The 16,866-nt window shown below is 45.9% G+C and overlaps 1 protein-coding gene across 2 annotated transcripts in view; it reads right to left on the minus strand.

The window, feature by feature from the left end:
- Positions 1 to 16,866, minus strand: part of LOC139577319 (atrial natriuretic peptide receptor 3-like) — a 70,751-nt gene that overhangs the window by 32,135 nt on the left and 21,750 nt on the right. For both annotated transcript variants that reach the window (XM_071404338.1, XM_071404337.1), the window contains exons 2-3: positions 5,890 to 6,012; positions 4,213 to 4,388 (exon numbers count right to left, since the gene is read on the minus strand). In XM_071404338.1, coding sequence (XP_071260439.1) covers positions 4,213 to 4,388; positions 5,890 to 6,012 — 299 coding nt within the window. The remainder of the gene's footprint in view (positions 1 to 4,212; positions 4,389 to 5,889; positions 6,013 to 16,866) is intronic.

The raw sequence follows: 16,866 nt of genomic DNA on the forward strand, positions 1-16,866 counted from the left end.
ACAGTTGAAGTCAGAAGTTTACATACACCTTAGCCAAATACATTTAAACTCAGTTTTTCACAATTACTGACATTTAATCCCAAGTAAAAATAGCCTGTTTTAGGTCAGTTAGGATCACCACTTTACATTTAAGAATGTGAAATGTCAGAATAATAGTAGAGAGAATGATTTATTTCAGCTTTTATTTCTTTCATCACATTCCCAGTGGGTCAGAAGTTTACATAAACTCAATTAGTGTTTGGTAGCATTGCCTTTCATTGTTTAACTTGGGTCAAACGTTTCAGGTAGCCTTCCACAAGCTTCCCACAATAAGTTGGGTGACTTTTGTCCCTATCCTCCTGACACAGCTGGTGTAACTGAGTCAGGTTTGTAGGCCTCCTTGCTCGCACACCCCTTTCCAGTTCTGCCCACAAAATTTCTATGGGATTGAGGTCCGGGATTTGCAATGGCCACTCCAATACCTTGACGTTGTTGTTCTTAAGCCATTTTGCCACAACTTTGGAAGTATGCTTGGGGTCATTGTCCATTTGGAAGACCCATTTGCGACCAAGCTTTAACTTCCTGACTGATGTCTTGAGATGTTGCTTCAATATGTCCACATAATTTTCCTACCTCATGATGCAATCTATTTTGTGAAGTGCGCCAGTTCATCCTGCAGCAAAGCACCCCCACAACATGACGCTGCCACCCCCATGCTTCACGGTTGGGATGGTGTTCTTCGGCTTGCAAGCCTCCCCTTTTCCCTCCAAACATAACGATGGCCATTATGGCCAAACAGTTCTATTTTTGTTTCATCAGACCAGAGGACATTTCTCCAAAAAGTACGATCTTTGTCCCCATGTGCAGTTGCAAACCGTAGTCTGGCTTTTTAATGGCGGTTGTGAAGCAATGGCTTCTTCCTTGCCGAGCGGCCTTTCAGGTTACGTCGATATAGGACTCGTTTTACTGTGGATATAGACACTTTTGTACCGGTTTCCTCCAGCAAATTCACAAGGTCCTTTGCTGTTGTTCTGGGATTGATTTGCACTTTTCGCACCAAAGTAGGTTCATCTCTAGGAGACAGAACGCATCTCCTTCCTGAGCGGTATGACGGATGCGTGGTCCCATGGTGTTTATACTTGCATACTAATGTTTGTACAGATGAACGTGGTACCTTCAGGCGTTTGGAAATTGCTCCCAAAGATGAACCAGACTTGTGGAGGTCTACAATTTTTTTCTGAGGTCTTGGCTAATTTCTTTTCATTTTCCAATGATGTCAAGCAAAGAGGCACTGAGTTTGAAGGTAGGCCTTGAAATACATCCACAGGTACACCTCCAATTGACTCAAATTATGACAATTAGCCTATCAGATGCTTCTAAAGCCATGATATCATTTTCTGGAATTTTCCAAGCTGTTTAAAGGCACAGTCAACTTAGTGTATGCAAACTTCTGACCCACTGGAATTGTGATACAGCGAATTATAAGTAAAATAATCTGTCTGTAAACAATTGTTGGAAAAATTACTTGTGTCATGCACAAAGTAGATGTCCTAACCGACTTGCCAAAACTATAGTTTGTTAACAAGAAATTTGTGGAGTGGTTGAAAAATGAGTTTTACTGACTGCAACCTAAGTGTATCTAAACTTCTGACTTCAACTGTATGTTAAAGAAGGTGGGGCTTAAGCTGCATCCCTGTCTCAACCCACGGCCATGTGAAAAGAAATCTTTCTCTCCCTCTCTCCCTCCTCCTGCAGAGCCCTAGCTGAACGGTTTGTTGACAATGAAGTCTCTTGTGATGGTTGAGGCTGGCGTGTATAATTTACATATATCTGACGAGCAGCCTAGGAATTAGCGGTGCTGAATTCCCCCATGAATAACGCCTCCTTTCTCCCTCCCAGACATCCCCCCTGATCCTCTCTGCCATAGTGAAAGAACTTCACATTACCTCAGCTTGGGGCACCAGCTAACTAGCTAACAACTGGTCCAATCAGGAATCCTAAAGTAGGAGTAGGGGGTGGTACTGGTAAAATATGACCCTATCCTCTCCCCCGTATCGTCTCCCCTCTACCCCCTATCCTCTCCCCTCTATTCCCCTACGGCTCCCCTCCACCCCCCCCTAATCCTCCCCTCCATCCCCCCTAATGCTCCCCTCCACCCCACCTAATCCTCCCCTCCACCCCCCATAATGCTCCCCTCCACCCCCCCTAATGCTCCCCTCCACCCCCCCTAATGCTCCCCTCATCATCTCTGGGGACAGCCGAAGAACCCCTTTGGAATCCTTTTTCTAAGAGCGTATGGCCCAGTCCGTTATGTAATCGTTTACCTTTACTCAACTCAGCACCGTGTTTAAAGACTAACTGGAGAGGCTCCCCAGCCGCTGGGGCTAGCATAGCACAGACATGTAGTACACACACACACACACACACACACACACACACACACACACCACCCCCCAGCCGCTGGGGCTAGCATAGCACAGACATGTAGTACACCCCCCCCCCCCCCCAGCCTCTGGGTCTAGCATAGCACAGACATGTAGTACACACACCCCCCCCCCCCCAGCCTCTGGGTCTAGCATAGCACAGACATGTAGTACACCCCCCCCCCCCCCCCAGCCGCTGGGGCTAGCATAGCACAGACATGTAGTAAACACAAATAGTTGTGTTGTGACAAGGTAGGGTTGGTATACAGAATATAGCCCTATGATAAAATACAGAGTCCATATTATGGCAAGAACAGCTCAAATAAGCAAAGAGAAATGACAGTCCATCATTACTTTAAGACATGAAGGTCAGCCAATACAGAAAATTTCAAGAACTTTGAAAGTGTCTTCAAGTGTAGTCGCAAAAAAACATCAAGCGCTATGATGAAACTGGCTGTCATGAGGACCGCCACAGGAAAGGAAGACCCAGAGTTACCTCTGCTGCAGAGGATAAGTTCATCAGAGTTACCAGCCTCAGAAATTGCAACCCAAATAAATGCTTCTCAGAGTTCAAGTAACAGACACATCAACTGTTCAGAGGAGACTGAATGAATCAGGCCTTCATGGTCAAATTGCTGCAAAGAAATCACTACTAAAGGACACCAATAAGAAGAAGAGACTTGCTTGGGCCAAGAAACAAGAGCAATGGACATTAGACCGAAATCCAGTCCTTTGGTCTGGAGTCAAAATTTGAGATTTTTGGTTCCAACCGCCGTGTCTTTGTGAGACGCTGTGTGGGTGAACGGATGATCTCCACATGTGTGGTTCCCACCATGAAGCATGGAGGAAGAAGTGTTATGGTGTGGGGGTGCTTTGCTGGTGACACAGTCTATGATTTATTTAGAATTCAAGGCACACTTAACCAGCATGGCTACCACAGCATTCCGCAGCGATACGCCATCCCATCTGGTTTAGGCTTAGTGGGACTATCATTGGTTTTTCCACAGGACAATGACCCAACACACCTGCAGGCTGTATAAGGGCTATTTTACCAAGAAGGAGAGTGATGAAATGCTGCATCAGATGACCTGGCCTCCACAACCCCCGACCTCAACCAAATTGAGATGGCTTGGGATGAGTCAGACCGCAGAGTGAAGGAAAAGCAGCCAACAAGTGCTCAGCATATGTGGGAACTCCTTCAAGACTGTTGGAAAAGCATTCCAGGTGAAGCTGGTTGAGAGAATGCCAAGAGTGTGCAAAGCTGTCATCAAAGCAAAGGGTGGCTACTTTGAAGAATCTAAAATATATTTTGATTTGTTTAACAATTTTTTGGTTACTACATGATTCCATATGTGTTATTTCATAGTTTCGATGTCTTCACTATTATTCTACAATGTAGAAAATAGTAAAAATAAAGAAAAACCCTTGAATGAGTAGGTATGTCCAAACTTTTGACTGGTACTGTATATACATGATCACAGTAATCACAGTTAACAATTGGTTTAGGGTTTAGGGTGCCAGATGTACATACATCGTCACAGTTAAGGGTCTCTAGGATGTAGGGTCTAAGGGACTACGGTCTATTGTGCCAGACCTACTGTACGTACACTAAGAGTTTAGGGTGTAGGGTGCCAGACCTACTGCACATACACTAAGAGTTTAGGGTGTAGGGTGCCAGACCTACTGTACGTACACTAAGAGTTTAGGGTGTAGGGTGCCAGACCTACTGTACGTACACTAAGAGTTTAGGGTGTAGGGTGCCAGACCTACTGTACGTACACTAAGAGTTTAGGATGCCAGACGTACGTACATTGTCACAGTCGTCACAGTCCGGTAGTCCAGCCTTCTGAATTGATCTCTTGACCTCCAGGGAAAAGTTGTCGAACTCTGGTTTGACCGTCCGGAGCAGCGTGACTGTGTTGAGGGCAGAGTACGCCTGTCGCGCCTCACTGTCGTACCTATCCCCTCGCTTCCACGAGCCGTTGCCTAGGATACCAAACAGGGAGAGATGAAAAAGAGGTGACATTTTTGACATGTTGAAAAGTTTGTCTATAACCATGTAGTGCAGTCCTGGGTATGGAGATGTGCATAGTGGGAAGGCCTTTACTCCGGACAAGAATTAAAACATGGGGTTCTATTTTAACAAACCTAAAAATAGTAAATCTAAGCATTAAAACATGGTGTGAAGGCCTTTACTCCAGCCAAGCATTAATACATGGTGTGCAGGCCTTTACTCCAGCCAAGCATTAATACATGGTGTGCAGGCCTTTACTCCAGCCAAGTATTAATACATGGGGTGCAGGCCTTTACTCCAGCCAAGCATTAAAACATGGGGTTCCATTTTAACAAACCTAACGGAGAGTAAATCTAAGCATTAAAACATGGTGTGCAGGCCTTTACTCCAGCCAAGCATTAAAACATGGGGTTCTATTTTAACAAACCTAACGAGTGAATCTAATCTCAGGCAGTAGCGCTATGGGTTCAGCAGTGTGTCAGAAATATTGTTGCTATTTTCACGATCACAATTATCGGCGCACTTGCTGGCGTTGGTGCGAAAGGGCTGGGTTTTATATGAATAAACAAGTTGTGTTGAGGCTTGGCCCCTTACTGGCCAATCAGAAGGTGCGAAAATATGTGGTTGTTTCAAGTTGTGTATTTACAGTCTGTTATTTATTGCCTTGGAATCAACTCCAATTCCAATGTTAGTTTGTTAAATGGCTTACAGAAACAAAATAACAAAATGTATCCCATCTTTGCTAAATAGGTTAACTTGAACCCATTTGCAGTCCACATTGTTCTAAGTAATTATATGTCTTCAATAGCATCCACACTGATATAGGGGCTCCTACTGTAAATACATTATGTAGAGTACATAGCATCCACACTGGTATAGGGGCTAGGCCTACTGTAAATACAGTATGTAGTGTACATAGCATCCACACTGATATAGGGGCTAGGCCTACTGTAAATACAGTATGTAGTGTACATAGTATCCACACTGATATAGGGGCTAGGCCTACTGTAAATACAGTATGTAGTGTACATAGTATCCACACTGATATAGGGGCTAGGCCTACTGTAAATACAGTATGTAGTGTACATAGTATCCACACTGATATAGGGGCTAGGCCTACTGTAAATACAGTATGTAGTGTACATAGTATCCACACTGATATAGGGGCTAGGCCTACTGTAAATACAGTATGTAGTGTACATAGTATCCACACTGATATAGGGGCTAGGCCTACTGTAAATACAGTATGTAGTGTACATAGTATCCCCACTGATATAGGGGCTAGGCCTACTGTAAATACAGTATGTAGTGTACATAGCATTCACACTGATATAGGGGCTAGGCCTACTGTAAATACAGTATGTAGTGTACATAGCATTCACACTGATATAGGGGCTAGGCCTACTTTAAATACAGTATGTAGTGTACATAGCATCCACAGTGAGGCGACGTTGTGCTGATGTGTATTTTTACCGTAGGACGAGGAGTTGAAGAGTTCGATGTTGAAGAAGATGTAGCTGCCGTTGGTGAGCCTCCTTCTGTGAACCGCTAGCATGATGTCTCGGACAACGTCTGCTCCCGCACACATGATAACAACTGCAAGGAAACGACACGGAGCAAACAGTGTTACGACTCAACCCAGTTCCAACAAGACTAGAAATACATACAGTATATAGTGTAGGAGACCGTTTCAGAAAACAATGTACACAGAACATTTGATAAAATCCTAATCTTTAAGCTGTAATGGAAAGGATGCCTGTATTCTCGCTACAGGTTTAATACAACACCCAATCCTCATTTGTCGTTTCTTAAAAAAACAAAGCATCTTTGAATGAGCCATCGAAGCACAAATAAAAAAATAATGATCCCGGTGCGATTAAATAGATTCAAACCCTCCTGCCCAACATGTCTGGTCTGATGCAGTCTTAGGTTACGTCCCAAACGGCACTCTATTCCCATGAGGCTCTGATCTAAAGTGGTGCACTATATAGGGAATAGGGTGCCATTGTAGTCGTCGTTTCTATAGAAGTACCGTGTGTTTGTAGTCGTTGGTTCTATAGAAGTACCGTGTGTTTGTAGTCGTCGTTTCTATAGAAGTACCGTGTGTTTGTAGTCGTTGGTTCTATAGAAGTACCGTGTGTTTGTAGTCGTTGGTTCTATAGAAGTACCGTGTGTTTGTAGTCGTTGGTTCTATAGAAGTACCGTGTGTTTGTAGTCGTTGGTTCTATAGAAGTACCGGGTGTTTGTAGTCGTTGGTTCTATAGAAGTACCGTGTGTTTGTAGTCGTTGGTTCTATAGAAGTACCGTGTGTTTGTAGTCGTTGGTTCTATAGAAGTACCGGGTGTTTGTAGTCGTTGGTTCTATAGAAGTACCGTGTGTTTGTAGTCGTTGGTTCTATAGAAGTACCGGGTGTTTGTAGTCGTTGGTTCTATAGAAGTACCGTGTGTTTGTAGTCGTTGGTTCTATAGAAGTACCGTGTGTTTGTAGTCGTTGGTTCTATAGAAGTACCGGGTGTTTGTAGTCGTTGGTTCTATAGAAGTACCGTGTGTTTGTAGTCGTTGGTTCTATAGAAGTACCGGGTGTTTGTAGTCGTTGGTTTTATAGAAGTACCGGGTGTTTGTAGTCGTTGGTTCTATAGAAGTACCGGGTGTTTGTAGTCGTTGGTTTTATAGAAGTACCGGGTGTTTGTAGTCGTTGGTTCTATAGAAGTACCGGGTGTTTGTAGTCGTTGGTTCTATAGAAGTACCGTGTGTTTGTAGTCGTTGGTTCTATAGAAGTACCGGGTGTTTGTAGTCGTTGGTTCTATAGAAGTACCGTGTGTTTGTAGTCGTTGGTTCTATAGAAGTACCGGGTGTTTGTAGTCGTTGGTTCTATAGAAGTACCGGGTGTTTGTAGTCGTTGGTTCTATAGAAGTACCGTGTGTTTGTAGTCGTTGGTTCTATAGAAGTACCGTGTGTTTGTAGTCGTTGGTTCTATAGAAGTACCGTGTGTTTGTAGTCGTTGGTTCTATAGAAGTAGAAGGAAATAAAAACACAACTGTTGATATCAGAGTAATAAGCGTCAATGCTGATGATTTATCTTGTACTACCTTGGTTACACCCAAAATTAAAGTGTACACACACGTGAACATGGCACGTTGTGCCCACTTGCTTCTTGTGGTTTCAGAAGTGCACAATTACATAGAGCACCATCCTAACCCTGCACTCAACCAGACAGTACAGGCCTATGAGGACCCTCCTAACCCTGCAATCAACCAGACAGTACAGGCCTATGAGGACCCTCCTAACCCTGGACTCAACCAGACAGTACAGGCCTGAGGACCATCCTAACCCTGCAATCAACCAGACAGTACAGGCCTATGAGGACCCTCCTAACCCTGGACTCAACCAGACAGTACAGGCCTGAGGACCATCCTAACCCTGCAATCAACCAGACAGTACAGGCCTATGAGGACCTTCCTAACCCTGGACTCAACCAGACAGTACAGTACAGGCTATGTAAATAATTATTGGCACCCGTGATAAAGATGAGCAAAAAAAAGACTGTATTAAATAAATAATAACTATATTGAATGCTCCAAGGTGAACATTTATATTATTTTATAATAATACAATTACCCAGAGAAAGAGATTTTGTTTAAGAAGTGATCATTTTCTTCTTAAAAAGGAAGTGGTTAAAAAATGTATTGGCACCCCTGTTTTCAATACCCTTTCAATACCTAACCTTGTGAGGATAATGGCACTGAGGGCTCTATTCAATCCGTATCGCAGCAGTACAGCCTCACAGCATGATTTCAATTTCAAAAAGGCAATGATTCCGGTGTCAGCAAAAATACTGCATTCACGGCAAAATACTGCATATGTCGGCTCAATGGGAAATGACCTTAACATTTCCATATACGCAATCTGTAACGCTTCAGCCATCCAGATTTTCTTTTTTAAAAGAGTCCTGAGTCTTTTTCTAGAATGTTTTATGAGATTCCAGAACACATTGGGAGGGATCTTAGACCCGTTCCTCTATACAGAATCTGATTCCAGAACACATTGGGAGGGATCTTAAACCCGTTCCTCTATAACAGAATCTGATTCCAGAACACATTGGGAGGGATCTTAGACCCGTTCCTCTATAACAGAATCTGATTCCAGAACACATTGGTGGGATCTTAGACCCGTTCCTCTATAACAGAATCTGATTCTACAACACATTGGGAAGGATCTTAGACCCATTCCTCTATAACAGAATCTGATTCAGGAACACACTGGGAGGGATCTTAGACCCGTTCCTCTATACAGAATCTGATTCCAGAACACATTGGGAGGGATCTTAGACCCGTTCCTCTATACAGAATCTGATTCCAGAACACATTGGGAGGGATCTTAGACCCGTTCCTCTATAACAGAATCTGATTCCAGAACACATTGAGAGGGATCTTAGACCCGTTCCTCTATACAGAATCTGATTCCAGAACACATTGGGAGGGATCTTAGACCCGGTCCTCTATAACAGAATCTGATTCTAGAACACATTGGGAGGGATCTTAGACCCGTTCCTCTATACAGAATCTGATTCCAGAACACATTGGGAGGGATCTTAAACCCGTTCCTCTATAACAGAATCTGATTCCAGAACACATTGGGAGGGATCTTAAACCCGTTCCTCTATAACAGAATCTGATTCTACAACACATTGAGAGGGATCTTAGACCCGGTCCTCTATAACAGAATCTGATTCTAGAACACATTGAGAGGGATCTTAGACCCGTTCCTCTATAACAGAATCTTTCCAGATCGTTGATATCCTTCATCTGTTCTTATGGACTGACCCTCTTCAATTCAAACCACAGTGTTTCAAATGGGGCTTAAGTCCCGGAGACTGAGATGACCGTTACAAAATGTTGATTTTGATGTGTGCTTGGGGTTGTCGTCTTGCTGGAAGATCTGTAGTGCGGCCAAGTTTCAGCCTCTAACAGAGGCAACCAGGTTTCTGGCTAAAATGTCCTGGTACTAGGTAGAGTTCATGATGCCTTTGACCCCATTACATCAAAAGATACACCACCATATTTTGCAGTAGGTATGGGGTTATTTTCTGATTATGCATCCTCAACAGGTGGAACTAACTTATTTCCATGTATGTACTATGTGTCACGGGAGGCTGGTGAGGGGAGGACGGCTCATTATAATAGGTGGAATGGAGTGACTGGAATGGTATCAAACATATGGAAACGATGTGTTTGATACCGTTCCATTTATTCCATTCCAGCCATTACTTTGAGCCCGTCCTCTTCAATTAAGGTGCCACCAGCCGCCTGTTCTGTGTGTATATGTTTTACTGAACATTTATTTAACATTTATTTAACTAGGCAAGTCAGTTAAGAACAAATTCTTATTAAGAATGACGGCCTACCAAAAGGCAAGATTAAAAATAAAACTGGAATTAAAAATAATAATAAATTAAATAAAGAATTTAGGACAAAACACACATCACGACAAGAGAGACAACACAACACTACATAAGAGACCTAAAGACGACAACACAGCATGGTAGCAACACAACATGACAACAACATGATAGCAACACAGCATGGTAGCAACACAACATGACAACAACATGATAGCAACACAGCATGGTAGCAACACAACATGACAACAACATGATAGCAACACAGCATGGTAGCAACACAACATGACAACAACATGATAGCAACACAGCATGGTAGCAACACAACATGACAACAACATGGCAGCAACACAGCATGGTAGCAACACAACATGACAACATGATAGCAACACAGCATGGTAGCAACACAACATGACAACATGATAGCAACACAGCATGGTAGCAACACAACATGACAACAACATGATAGCAACACAGCATGGTAGCAACACAACATGACAACATGATAGCAACACAGCATGGTAGCAACACAACATGACAACAACATGATAGCAACACAGCATGGTAGCAGCACAACATGACAACAACATGGTAGCAACACAACATGACAACAACATGATAGCAACACAGCATGGTAGCAACACAGCATGACAACATGATAGCAACACAGCATGGTAGCAACACAACATGACAACAACATGATAGCAACACAGCATGGTAGCAACACAACATGACAACAACATGATAGCAACACAGCATGGTAGCAACACAACATGACAACAACATGGCAGCAACACAAAACAGGGTACCAACATTATTGGACACAGACAACAGCGAATAAAATCAAACAGAAGCTGAGCAAGCGGGAAAATGAGGTGATGAAGAGAAACCGATGTCACAGCTAGAGGCATGAGCCTCCTGCACAGTTGTAATAGTATTAGGTGCTGATCATGTAGATGGAACCACATAGTTGACCTACCTACTTCTAGGTGACGATCACGAGGGGAAAAAACCTCTTCATTCAAGTCTTCCCTGGAGACGTATCAAGTACCGCAGGCTGAGTAGCCCCACAGTAGCTTCAGACAATTGTCCCTAAAGGTACTAAGATTCCATTAATGGTAACACTACACATCACAGCCAGGGGATACCCGTCCTTAGGCTGGTCCCAGATCTGTTAATAGCAACACTACACATCACAGCCAGGGGATACCTGTCCTTAGGCTGGTCCCAGATCTGTTAATAGCAACACTACACATCACAGCCAGGGGATACATGTCCTTAGGCTGGTCCCAGATCTGTTAATAGCAACACTACACATCACAGCCAGGGGATACCTGTCCTTAGGCTGGTCCCAGATCTGTTAATGGCAACACTACACATCACAGCCAGGGGATACCTGTCCTTAGGCTGGTCCCAGATCTGTTAATAGCAACACTACACATCACAGCCAGGGGATACCTGTCCTTAGGCTGGTCCCAGATCTGTTAATGGAAACACTACACATCACAGCCAGGGGATACCTGTCCTTAGGCTGGTCCCAGATATGTTAATGGCAACACTACACATCACAGCCAGGGGATACCTGTCCTTAGGCTGGTCCCAGATCTGTTAATGGAAACACTACACATCACAGCCAGGGGATACCTGTCCTTAGGCTGGTCCCAGATCTGTTAATAGCAACACTACACATCACAGCCAGGGGATACCTGTCCTTAGGCTGGTCCCAGATCTGTTAATAGCAACACTACACATCACAGCCAGGGGATACATGTCCTTAGGCTGGTCCCAGATCTGTTAATATCAACACTATACATCACAGCCAGGGGATACCTGTCCTTAGGCTGGTCCCAGATCTGTTAATATCAACACTACACATCACAGCCAGGGGATACCTGTCCTTAGGCTGGTCCCAGATCTGTTAATGGCAACACTACACATCACAGCCAGGGGATACCTGGTCTTAGGCTGGTCCCAGATCTGTTAATGGCAACACTACACATCACAGCCAGGGGATACCTGTCCTTAGGCTGGTCCCAGATCTGTTAATAGCAACGCTACACATCACAGCCAGGGGATACCTGTCCTTAGGCTGGTCCCAGATCTGTTAATAGCAACACTACACATCACAACCAGGGGATACCTGTCCTTAGGCTGGTCCCAGATCTGTTAATGGCAACACTACACATCACAGCCAGGGGATACCTGGCCTTAGGCTGGTCCCAGATCTGTTAATGGAAACACTACACATCACAGCCAGGGGATACCTGTCCTTAGGCTGGTCCCAGATCTGTTAATATCAACACTACACATCACAGCCAGGGGATACCTGGCCTTAGGCTGGTCCCAGATCTGTTAATGGCAACACTACACATCACAGCCAGGGGATACCTGGTCTTAGGCTGGTCCCAGATCTGTTAATGGCAACACTACACATCACAGCCAGGGGATACCTGTCCTTAGGCTGGTCCCAGATCTGTTAATAGCAACGCTACACATCACAGCCAGGGGATACCTGTCCTTAGGCTGGTCCCAGATCTGTTAATAGCAACACTACACATCACAACCAGGGGATACCTGTCCTTAGGCTGGTCCCAGATCTGTTAATGGCAACACTACACATCACAGCCAGGGGATACCTGTCCTTAGGCTGGTCCCAGATCTGTTTGTGTTTGGCGTAGAGCTGTGCAAGAATGGTCAGAAATCCACATGGAGATAAATTGTCTGAACTGATGCGATAATGATAGATAGAATGACAGGTTTTGTTACATTTCCCTTTTAACTACTATTACTAGCTGTGATGCTTGTAGCCATCAATTGTCTCATTAACAAATCACCCATATTAACAAACTTATTTAAAAAATGTCAAACTTCACATTTCTCTAGTATAGGATACTTTATAGTAACGAATGATATAAACAAAATGCCTGCGGTAAGTGGTCAGTGTGGTCGGTCGGTCGGTCGGTGTGGCCGGTCAGTGTGGCCGGTCAGTGTGGCCGGTCAGTGTGGTCTGTCATTTTTTGTGGGGTTTATCTCCCTGCTGCAGTTTCACACATCAGCATTTCCAGTCGGTTTCACAGAGTTGAGGTAACAATGTGTCAAGTTAACCACGTCACCCAAAGACATTTATCTCCACTGTAAAAACAGCTGATTCCGAAGTGAATTTGTGATACTGTATCTTCTTGAAATACACGCCACGTTTGGACAACAGCTCATAGCAGTGTACAGTAGAGAAGGTAGTCCCAGCTCCAACAAATATCAACAGAAAACCTGTGCAATAGTCACAGTACATAAGTAAGATACAGTAGGGGACAGTCAGAGAAGGGCTCGGCGGCCCTAGTCTTTACCCAAATATCAACAGAAAACCTGTCTGGTTACTATGGAGCGAGGTTAAAAATAAAACCCAACAAAACAGGCAAACAAACAAACAACGAGGAGAGGCCAAGTGGGCATTTGGAAAAAGTTTGGAAATAACTCGAGAGTGTCCCAGTGTTGACCAGCCGTGGTTAATAGGGTTGAGCCCCAAATAGCATCCTATCCCCTATATAGTGCACTATTTTGACCAGGGCCCACAGGGCTCTATATAAGACGATAAGGGTCAAAGTAGTGCACTAAATAGGGAATCGGGGGGCCATTTGGAACACAACCAGAGTCTGCTGAAACATTCCCCCTCTTCTGTCAGTGTAGCGCCCGGCCGGTCAGGGGGCTAGCGTCCAGAGAGGGGACACACTTCACCTCAGTCCTGCTGACAGTATTACTGCACCGTTTCATTACCGGGACAGAGACAACAATTCCAGCACTGTGTCTGTCTGCATGCGCGTGTCCGTCTGTCTGCATGCGCGTGTCTGTCTGTCTGCATGCGCGTGTCTGTCTGTCTGCATGCGCGTGTCCGTCTGTGTCCGCCTGTCTGCATGCACGTGTCCGTCTGTCTGCATGCGCGTGTCCGTCTGTCTGCATGCGCGTGTCCGTCTGTCTGCATGCGCGTGTCCGTCTGTGTCCGCCTGTGTCCGTCTGTCTGCATGCGCGTGTCTGTCTGTCTGCATGCGCGTGTCCGTCTGTCTGCATGCGCGTGTCCGTCTGTCTGCATGCGCGTGTCCGTCTGTCTGCATGCGCGTGTCCGTCTGCCTGCATGCGCGTGTCCGTCTGTCTGCATGCGCGTGTCCGTCTGTCTGCATGCGCGTGTCCGTCTGTCTGCATGCGCGTGTCCGTCTGTCTGCGTGTCCGTCTGTCTGCGTGTCCGTCTGTCTGCGTGTCCGTCTGTCTGCGTGTCCGTGTCCGTCTGTCTGCGTGTCCGTCTGTCTGCGTGTCCGTCTGTCTGCATGCGCGTGTCCGTCTGTCTGCATGCGCGTGTCCGCCTGTGTCCGTCTGTGTCTATCTGTGTCCATCTGTGTCCGTCTGTCTGTTCTCCCCTCTCTAGGTAGGGAGCACTGAGCTCAGGAATGCAGAGAAGGGGCGCTACACACGGGCCCTACTTATCGTGGCTCACAGGACGTTTTTATGTGTCTCCTTGGCACATTTTAAACATGGTGTTGTGTGAGTGCATTATGCAAATAGGGGAACGACGTTGTGCAAACTTGTAACGCAGCCTGCCTGCCTGCCTGCCTGCCTGCCTGCCTGCCTGCCTGCCTGCCTGCCTGTATGCCTGTTACTACTGAGATGCTGAGAATGCTGCTGTGGGGCAGAGAGGAGAGGAGAGAGCAAGTACAGGAGTAGAGAAGGAGTGGAGGAGAGAGTGGAGTAGTGGAGGAGAGGAGGAGTTGAGGAGAGAGTGTAGTAGTGGAGGAGAGGAGGAGTGGAGAGAGTGGAGTAGTGGAGGAGGAGAGAAGGAGTGGAGGAGGAGAGAAGGAGTGGAGGAGAGAGTGGAGTAGCGGAGGAGAGGAGGAGAGAAGGAGTGGAGAAGGAGTGGAGGAGAGAGTGGAGTAGCGGAGGAGAGAAGGAGTGGAGGAGGAGAGGAGTGGAGGAGAGAGTGGAGTAGTGGAGGGGAGGAGGAAAGATTCGAACTTGCAACCAGTCCAATGCTCTAACCACTAGGCTACGCTGCCGCCCCTCAGACTAATGACAGTGTTACAGCCTAGCTATCTATCTCCTGTATCTAATCCTCAGACTAATGACAGTGTCCGCTGGGGGCAAAATGTTAATTGGATGTTACATTCAAAGAACTCTACCCCACATGCCAGGTAGTTCCGTATGCTAGTTTGCTACATTGCAGAAAATGGAAGAAACCCCAGAGGGTGCTCTATAGACAACATCAGCATACACCTGCACTGAATCCTCTCGGAGGACACCTGCACTGAATCCTCGGGGAGGACACCTGCACTGAATCCTCTCGGAGGACACCTGCACTGAATCCTCGGGGAGGACACCTGCACTGAATCCTCTCGGAGGACACCTGCACTGAATCCTCTCGGAGGACACCTGCACTGAATCCTCTCGGAGGACACCTGCACTGAATCCTCTCGGAGGACACCTGCACTGAATCCTCGGGGAGGACACCTGCACTGAATCCTCTCGGAGGACACCTGCACTGAATCCTCTCGGAGGACACCTGCATTGAATCCTCTCGGAGGACACCTGCACTGAATCCTCGGGGAGGACACCTGCACTGAATCCTCTCGGAGGACACCTGCACTGAATCCTCGGGGAGAACACCTGCACTGAATCCTCTCGGAGGACACCTGCACTGAATCCTCTCGGAGGACACCTGCACTGAATCCTCGGGGAGAACACCTGCACTGAATCCTCTCGGAGGACACCTGCACTGAATCCTCTCGGAGGACACCTGCACTGAATCCTCTCGGAGGACACCTGTACTGAATCCTCTCGGAGGACACCTGCATTGAATCCTCAGGGAGAACACCTGCACTGAATCCTCAGGGAGGACACCTGCACTGAATCCTCAGGGAGAACACCTGCACTGAATCCTCAGGGAGAACACCTGCACTGAATCCTCAGGGAGAACACCTGCACTGAATCCTCTGGGATTCAAAGATGTAGATTCACACACAGAGCGCTGCAGATGTTAATTAAGCCTTCGCAGAAGGCAGGAATCCTGGTCACAGGCAGGCATAGGTCAAACACAGGTAGGCCGTCAAAAACAAACACTAGCTCACAACCATACAAACAGAAAGAACTGAACTAAATAGGGAGCTGATGAGACCAGGTGAGAAACGAACACAGGCGAAATCAATAAACAAACATGAGACAGGGCTACGTTCCAGAACACAACGAAACAGGGCTACGTTCCAGAACACAACGAAACAGGGCTACGTTCCAGAACACAACGAAACAGGGCTACGTTCCAGAACACAACGAAACAGGGCTACGTTCCAGAACACAACGAAACAGGGCTACGTTCCAGAACACAACGAAACAGGGCTACGTTCCAGAACACAAAGAAACAGGGCTACGTTCCAGAACACAACGAAACAGGGCTACGTTCCAGAACACAAAGAAACAGGGCTACGTTCCAGAACACAAAGAAACAGGGCTACGTTCAAGAACACAAAGAAACAGGGCTACGTTCAAGAACACAAAGAAACAGGGCTACGTTCAAGAACACAAAGAAACAGGGCTACGTTCAAGAACACAAAGAAACAGGGCTACGTTCAAGAACACAAAGAAACAGGGCACAAGGTTGACTAAGAAAAGAAAAGCAGAACCTTACAACACCAACCTATTCTGATGAGCTTTCGGTCTGAGACTTCCTGGCCAACTTCCTGGCCAACTTCCTGTCCATCCTCACGCACTGTTAGACATACTAAACTAATCTAGTGAGCAACTTTGGAGCTCCGCCAAAGAAAGGCTTTTGATTGGTTTGACGTGTTGCGAGGAGTGAAGGATTTACAACGGGTACCTTATAATTATTATTATTATTTATTTTACAGCTATTTAACAATTTGTTCTGCCATGAACTTCCCCAGGCTTCCCATTTACGAAACTCAATGAGGCTACTAGTTGGGTACATCTTAGTCTTCAGACTACAGGCTTGATAGTGCCAGCTGTATATCCTAGTCAGACTACAGACTTGACAATGCCAGCTGTATATCCTAGTCAGAC

Source organism: Salvelinus alpinus, chromosome 5 (genome assembly GCF_045679555.1).
Source record: "Salvelinus alpinus chromosome 5, SLU_Salpinus.1, whole genome shotgun sequence".
Lineage (NCBI taxonomy): Eukaryota > Metazoa > Chordata > Actinopteri > Salmoniformes > Salmonidae > Salvelinus > Salvelinus alpinus.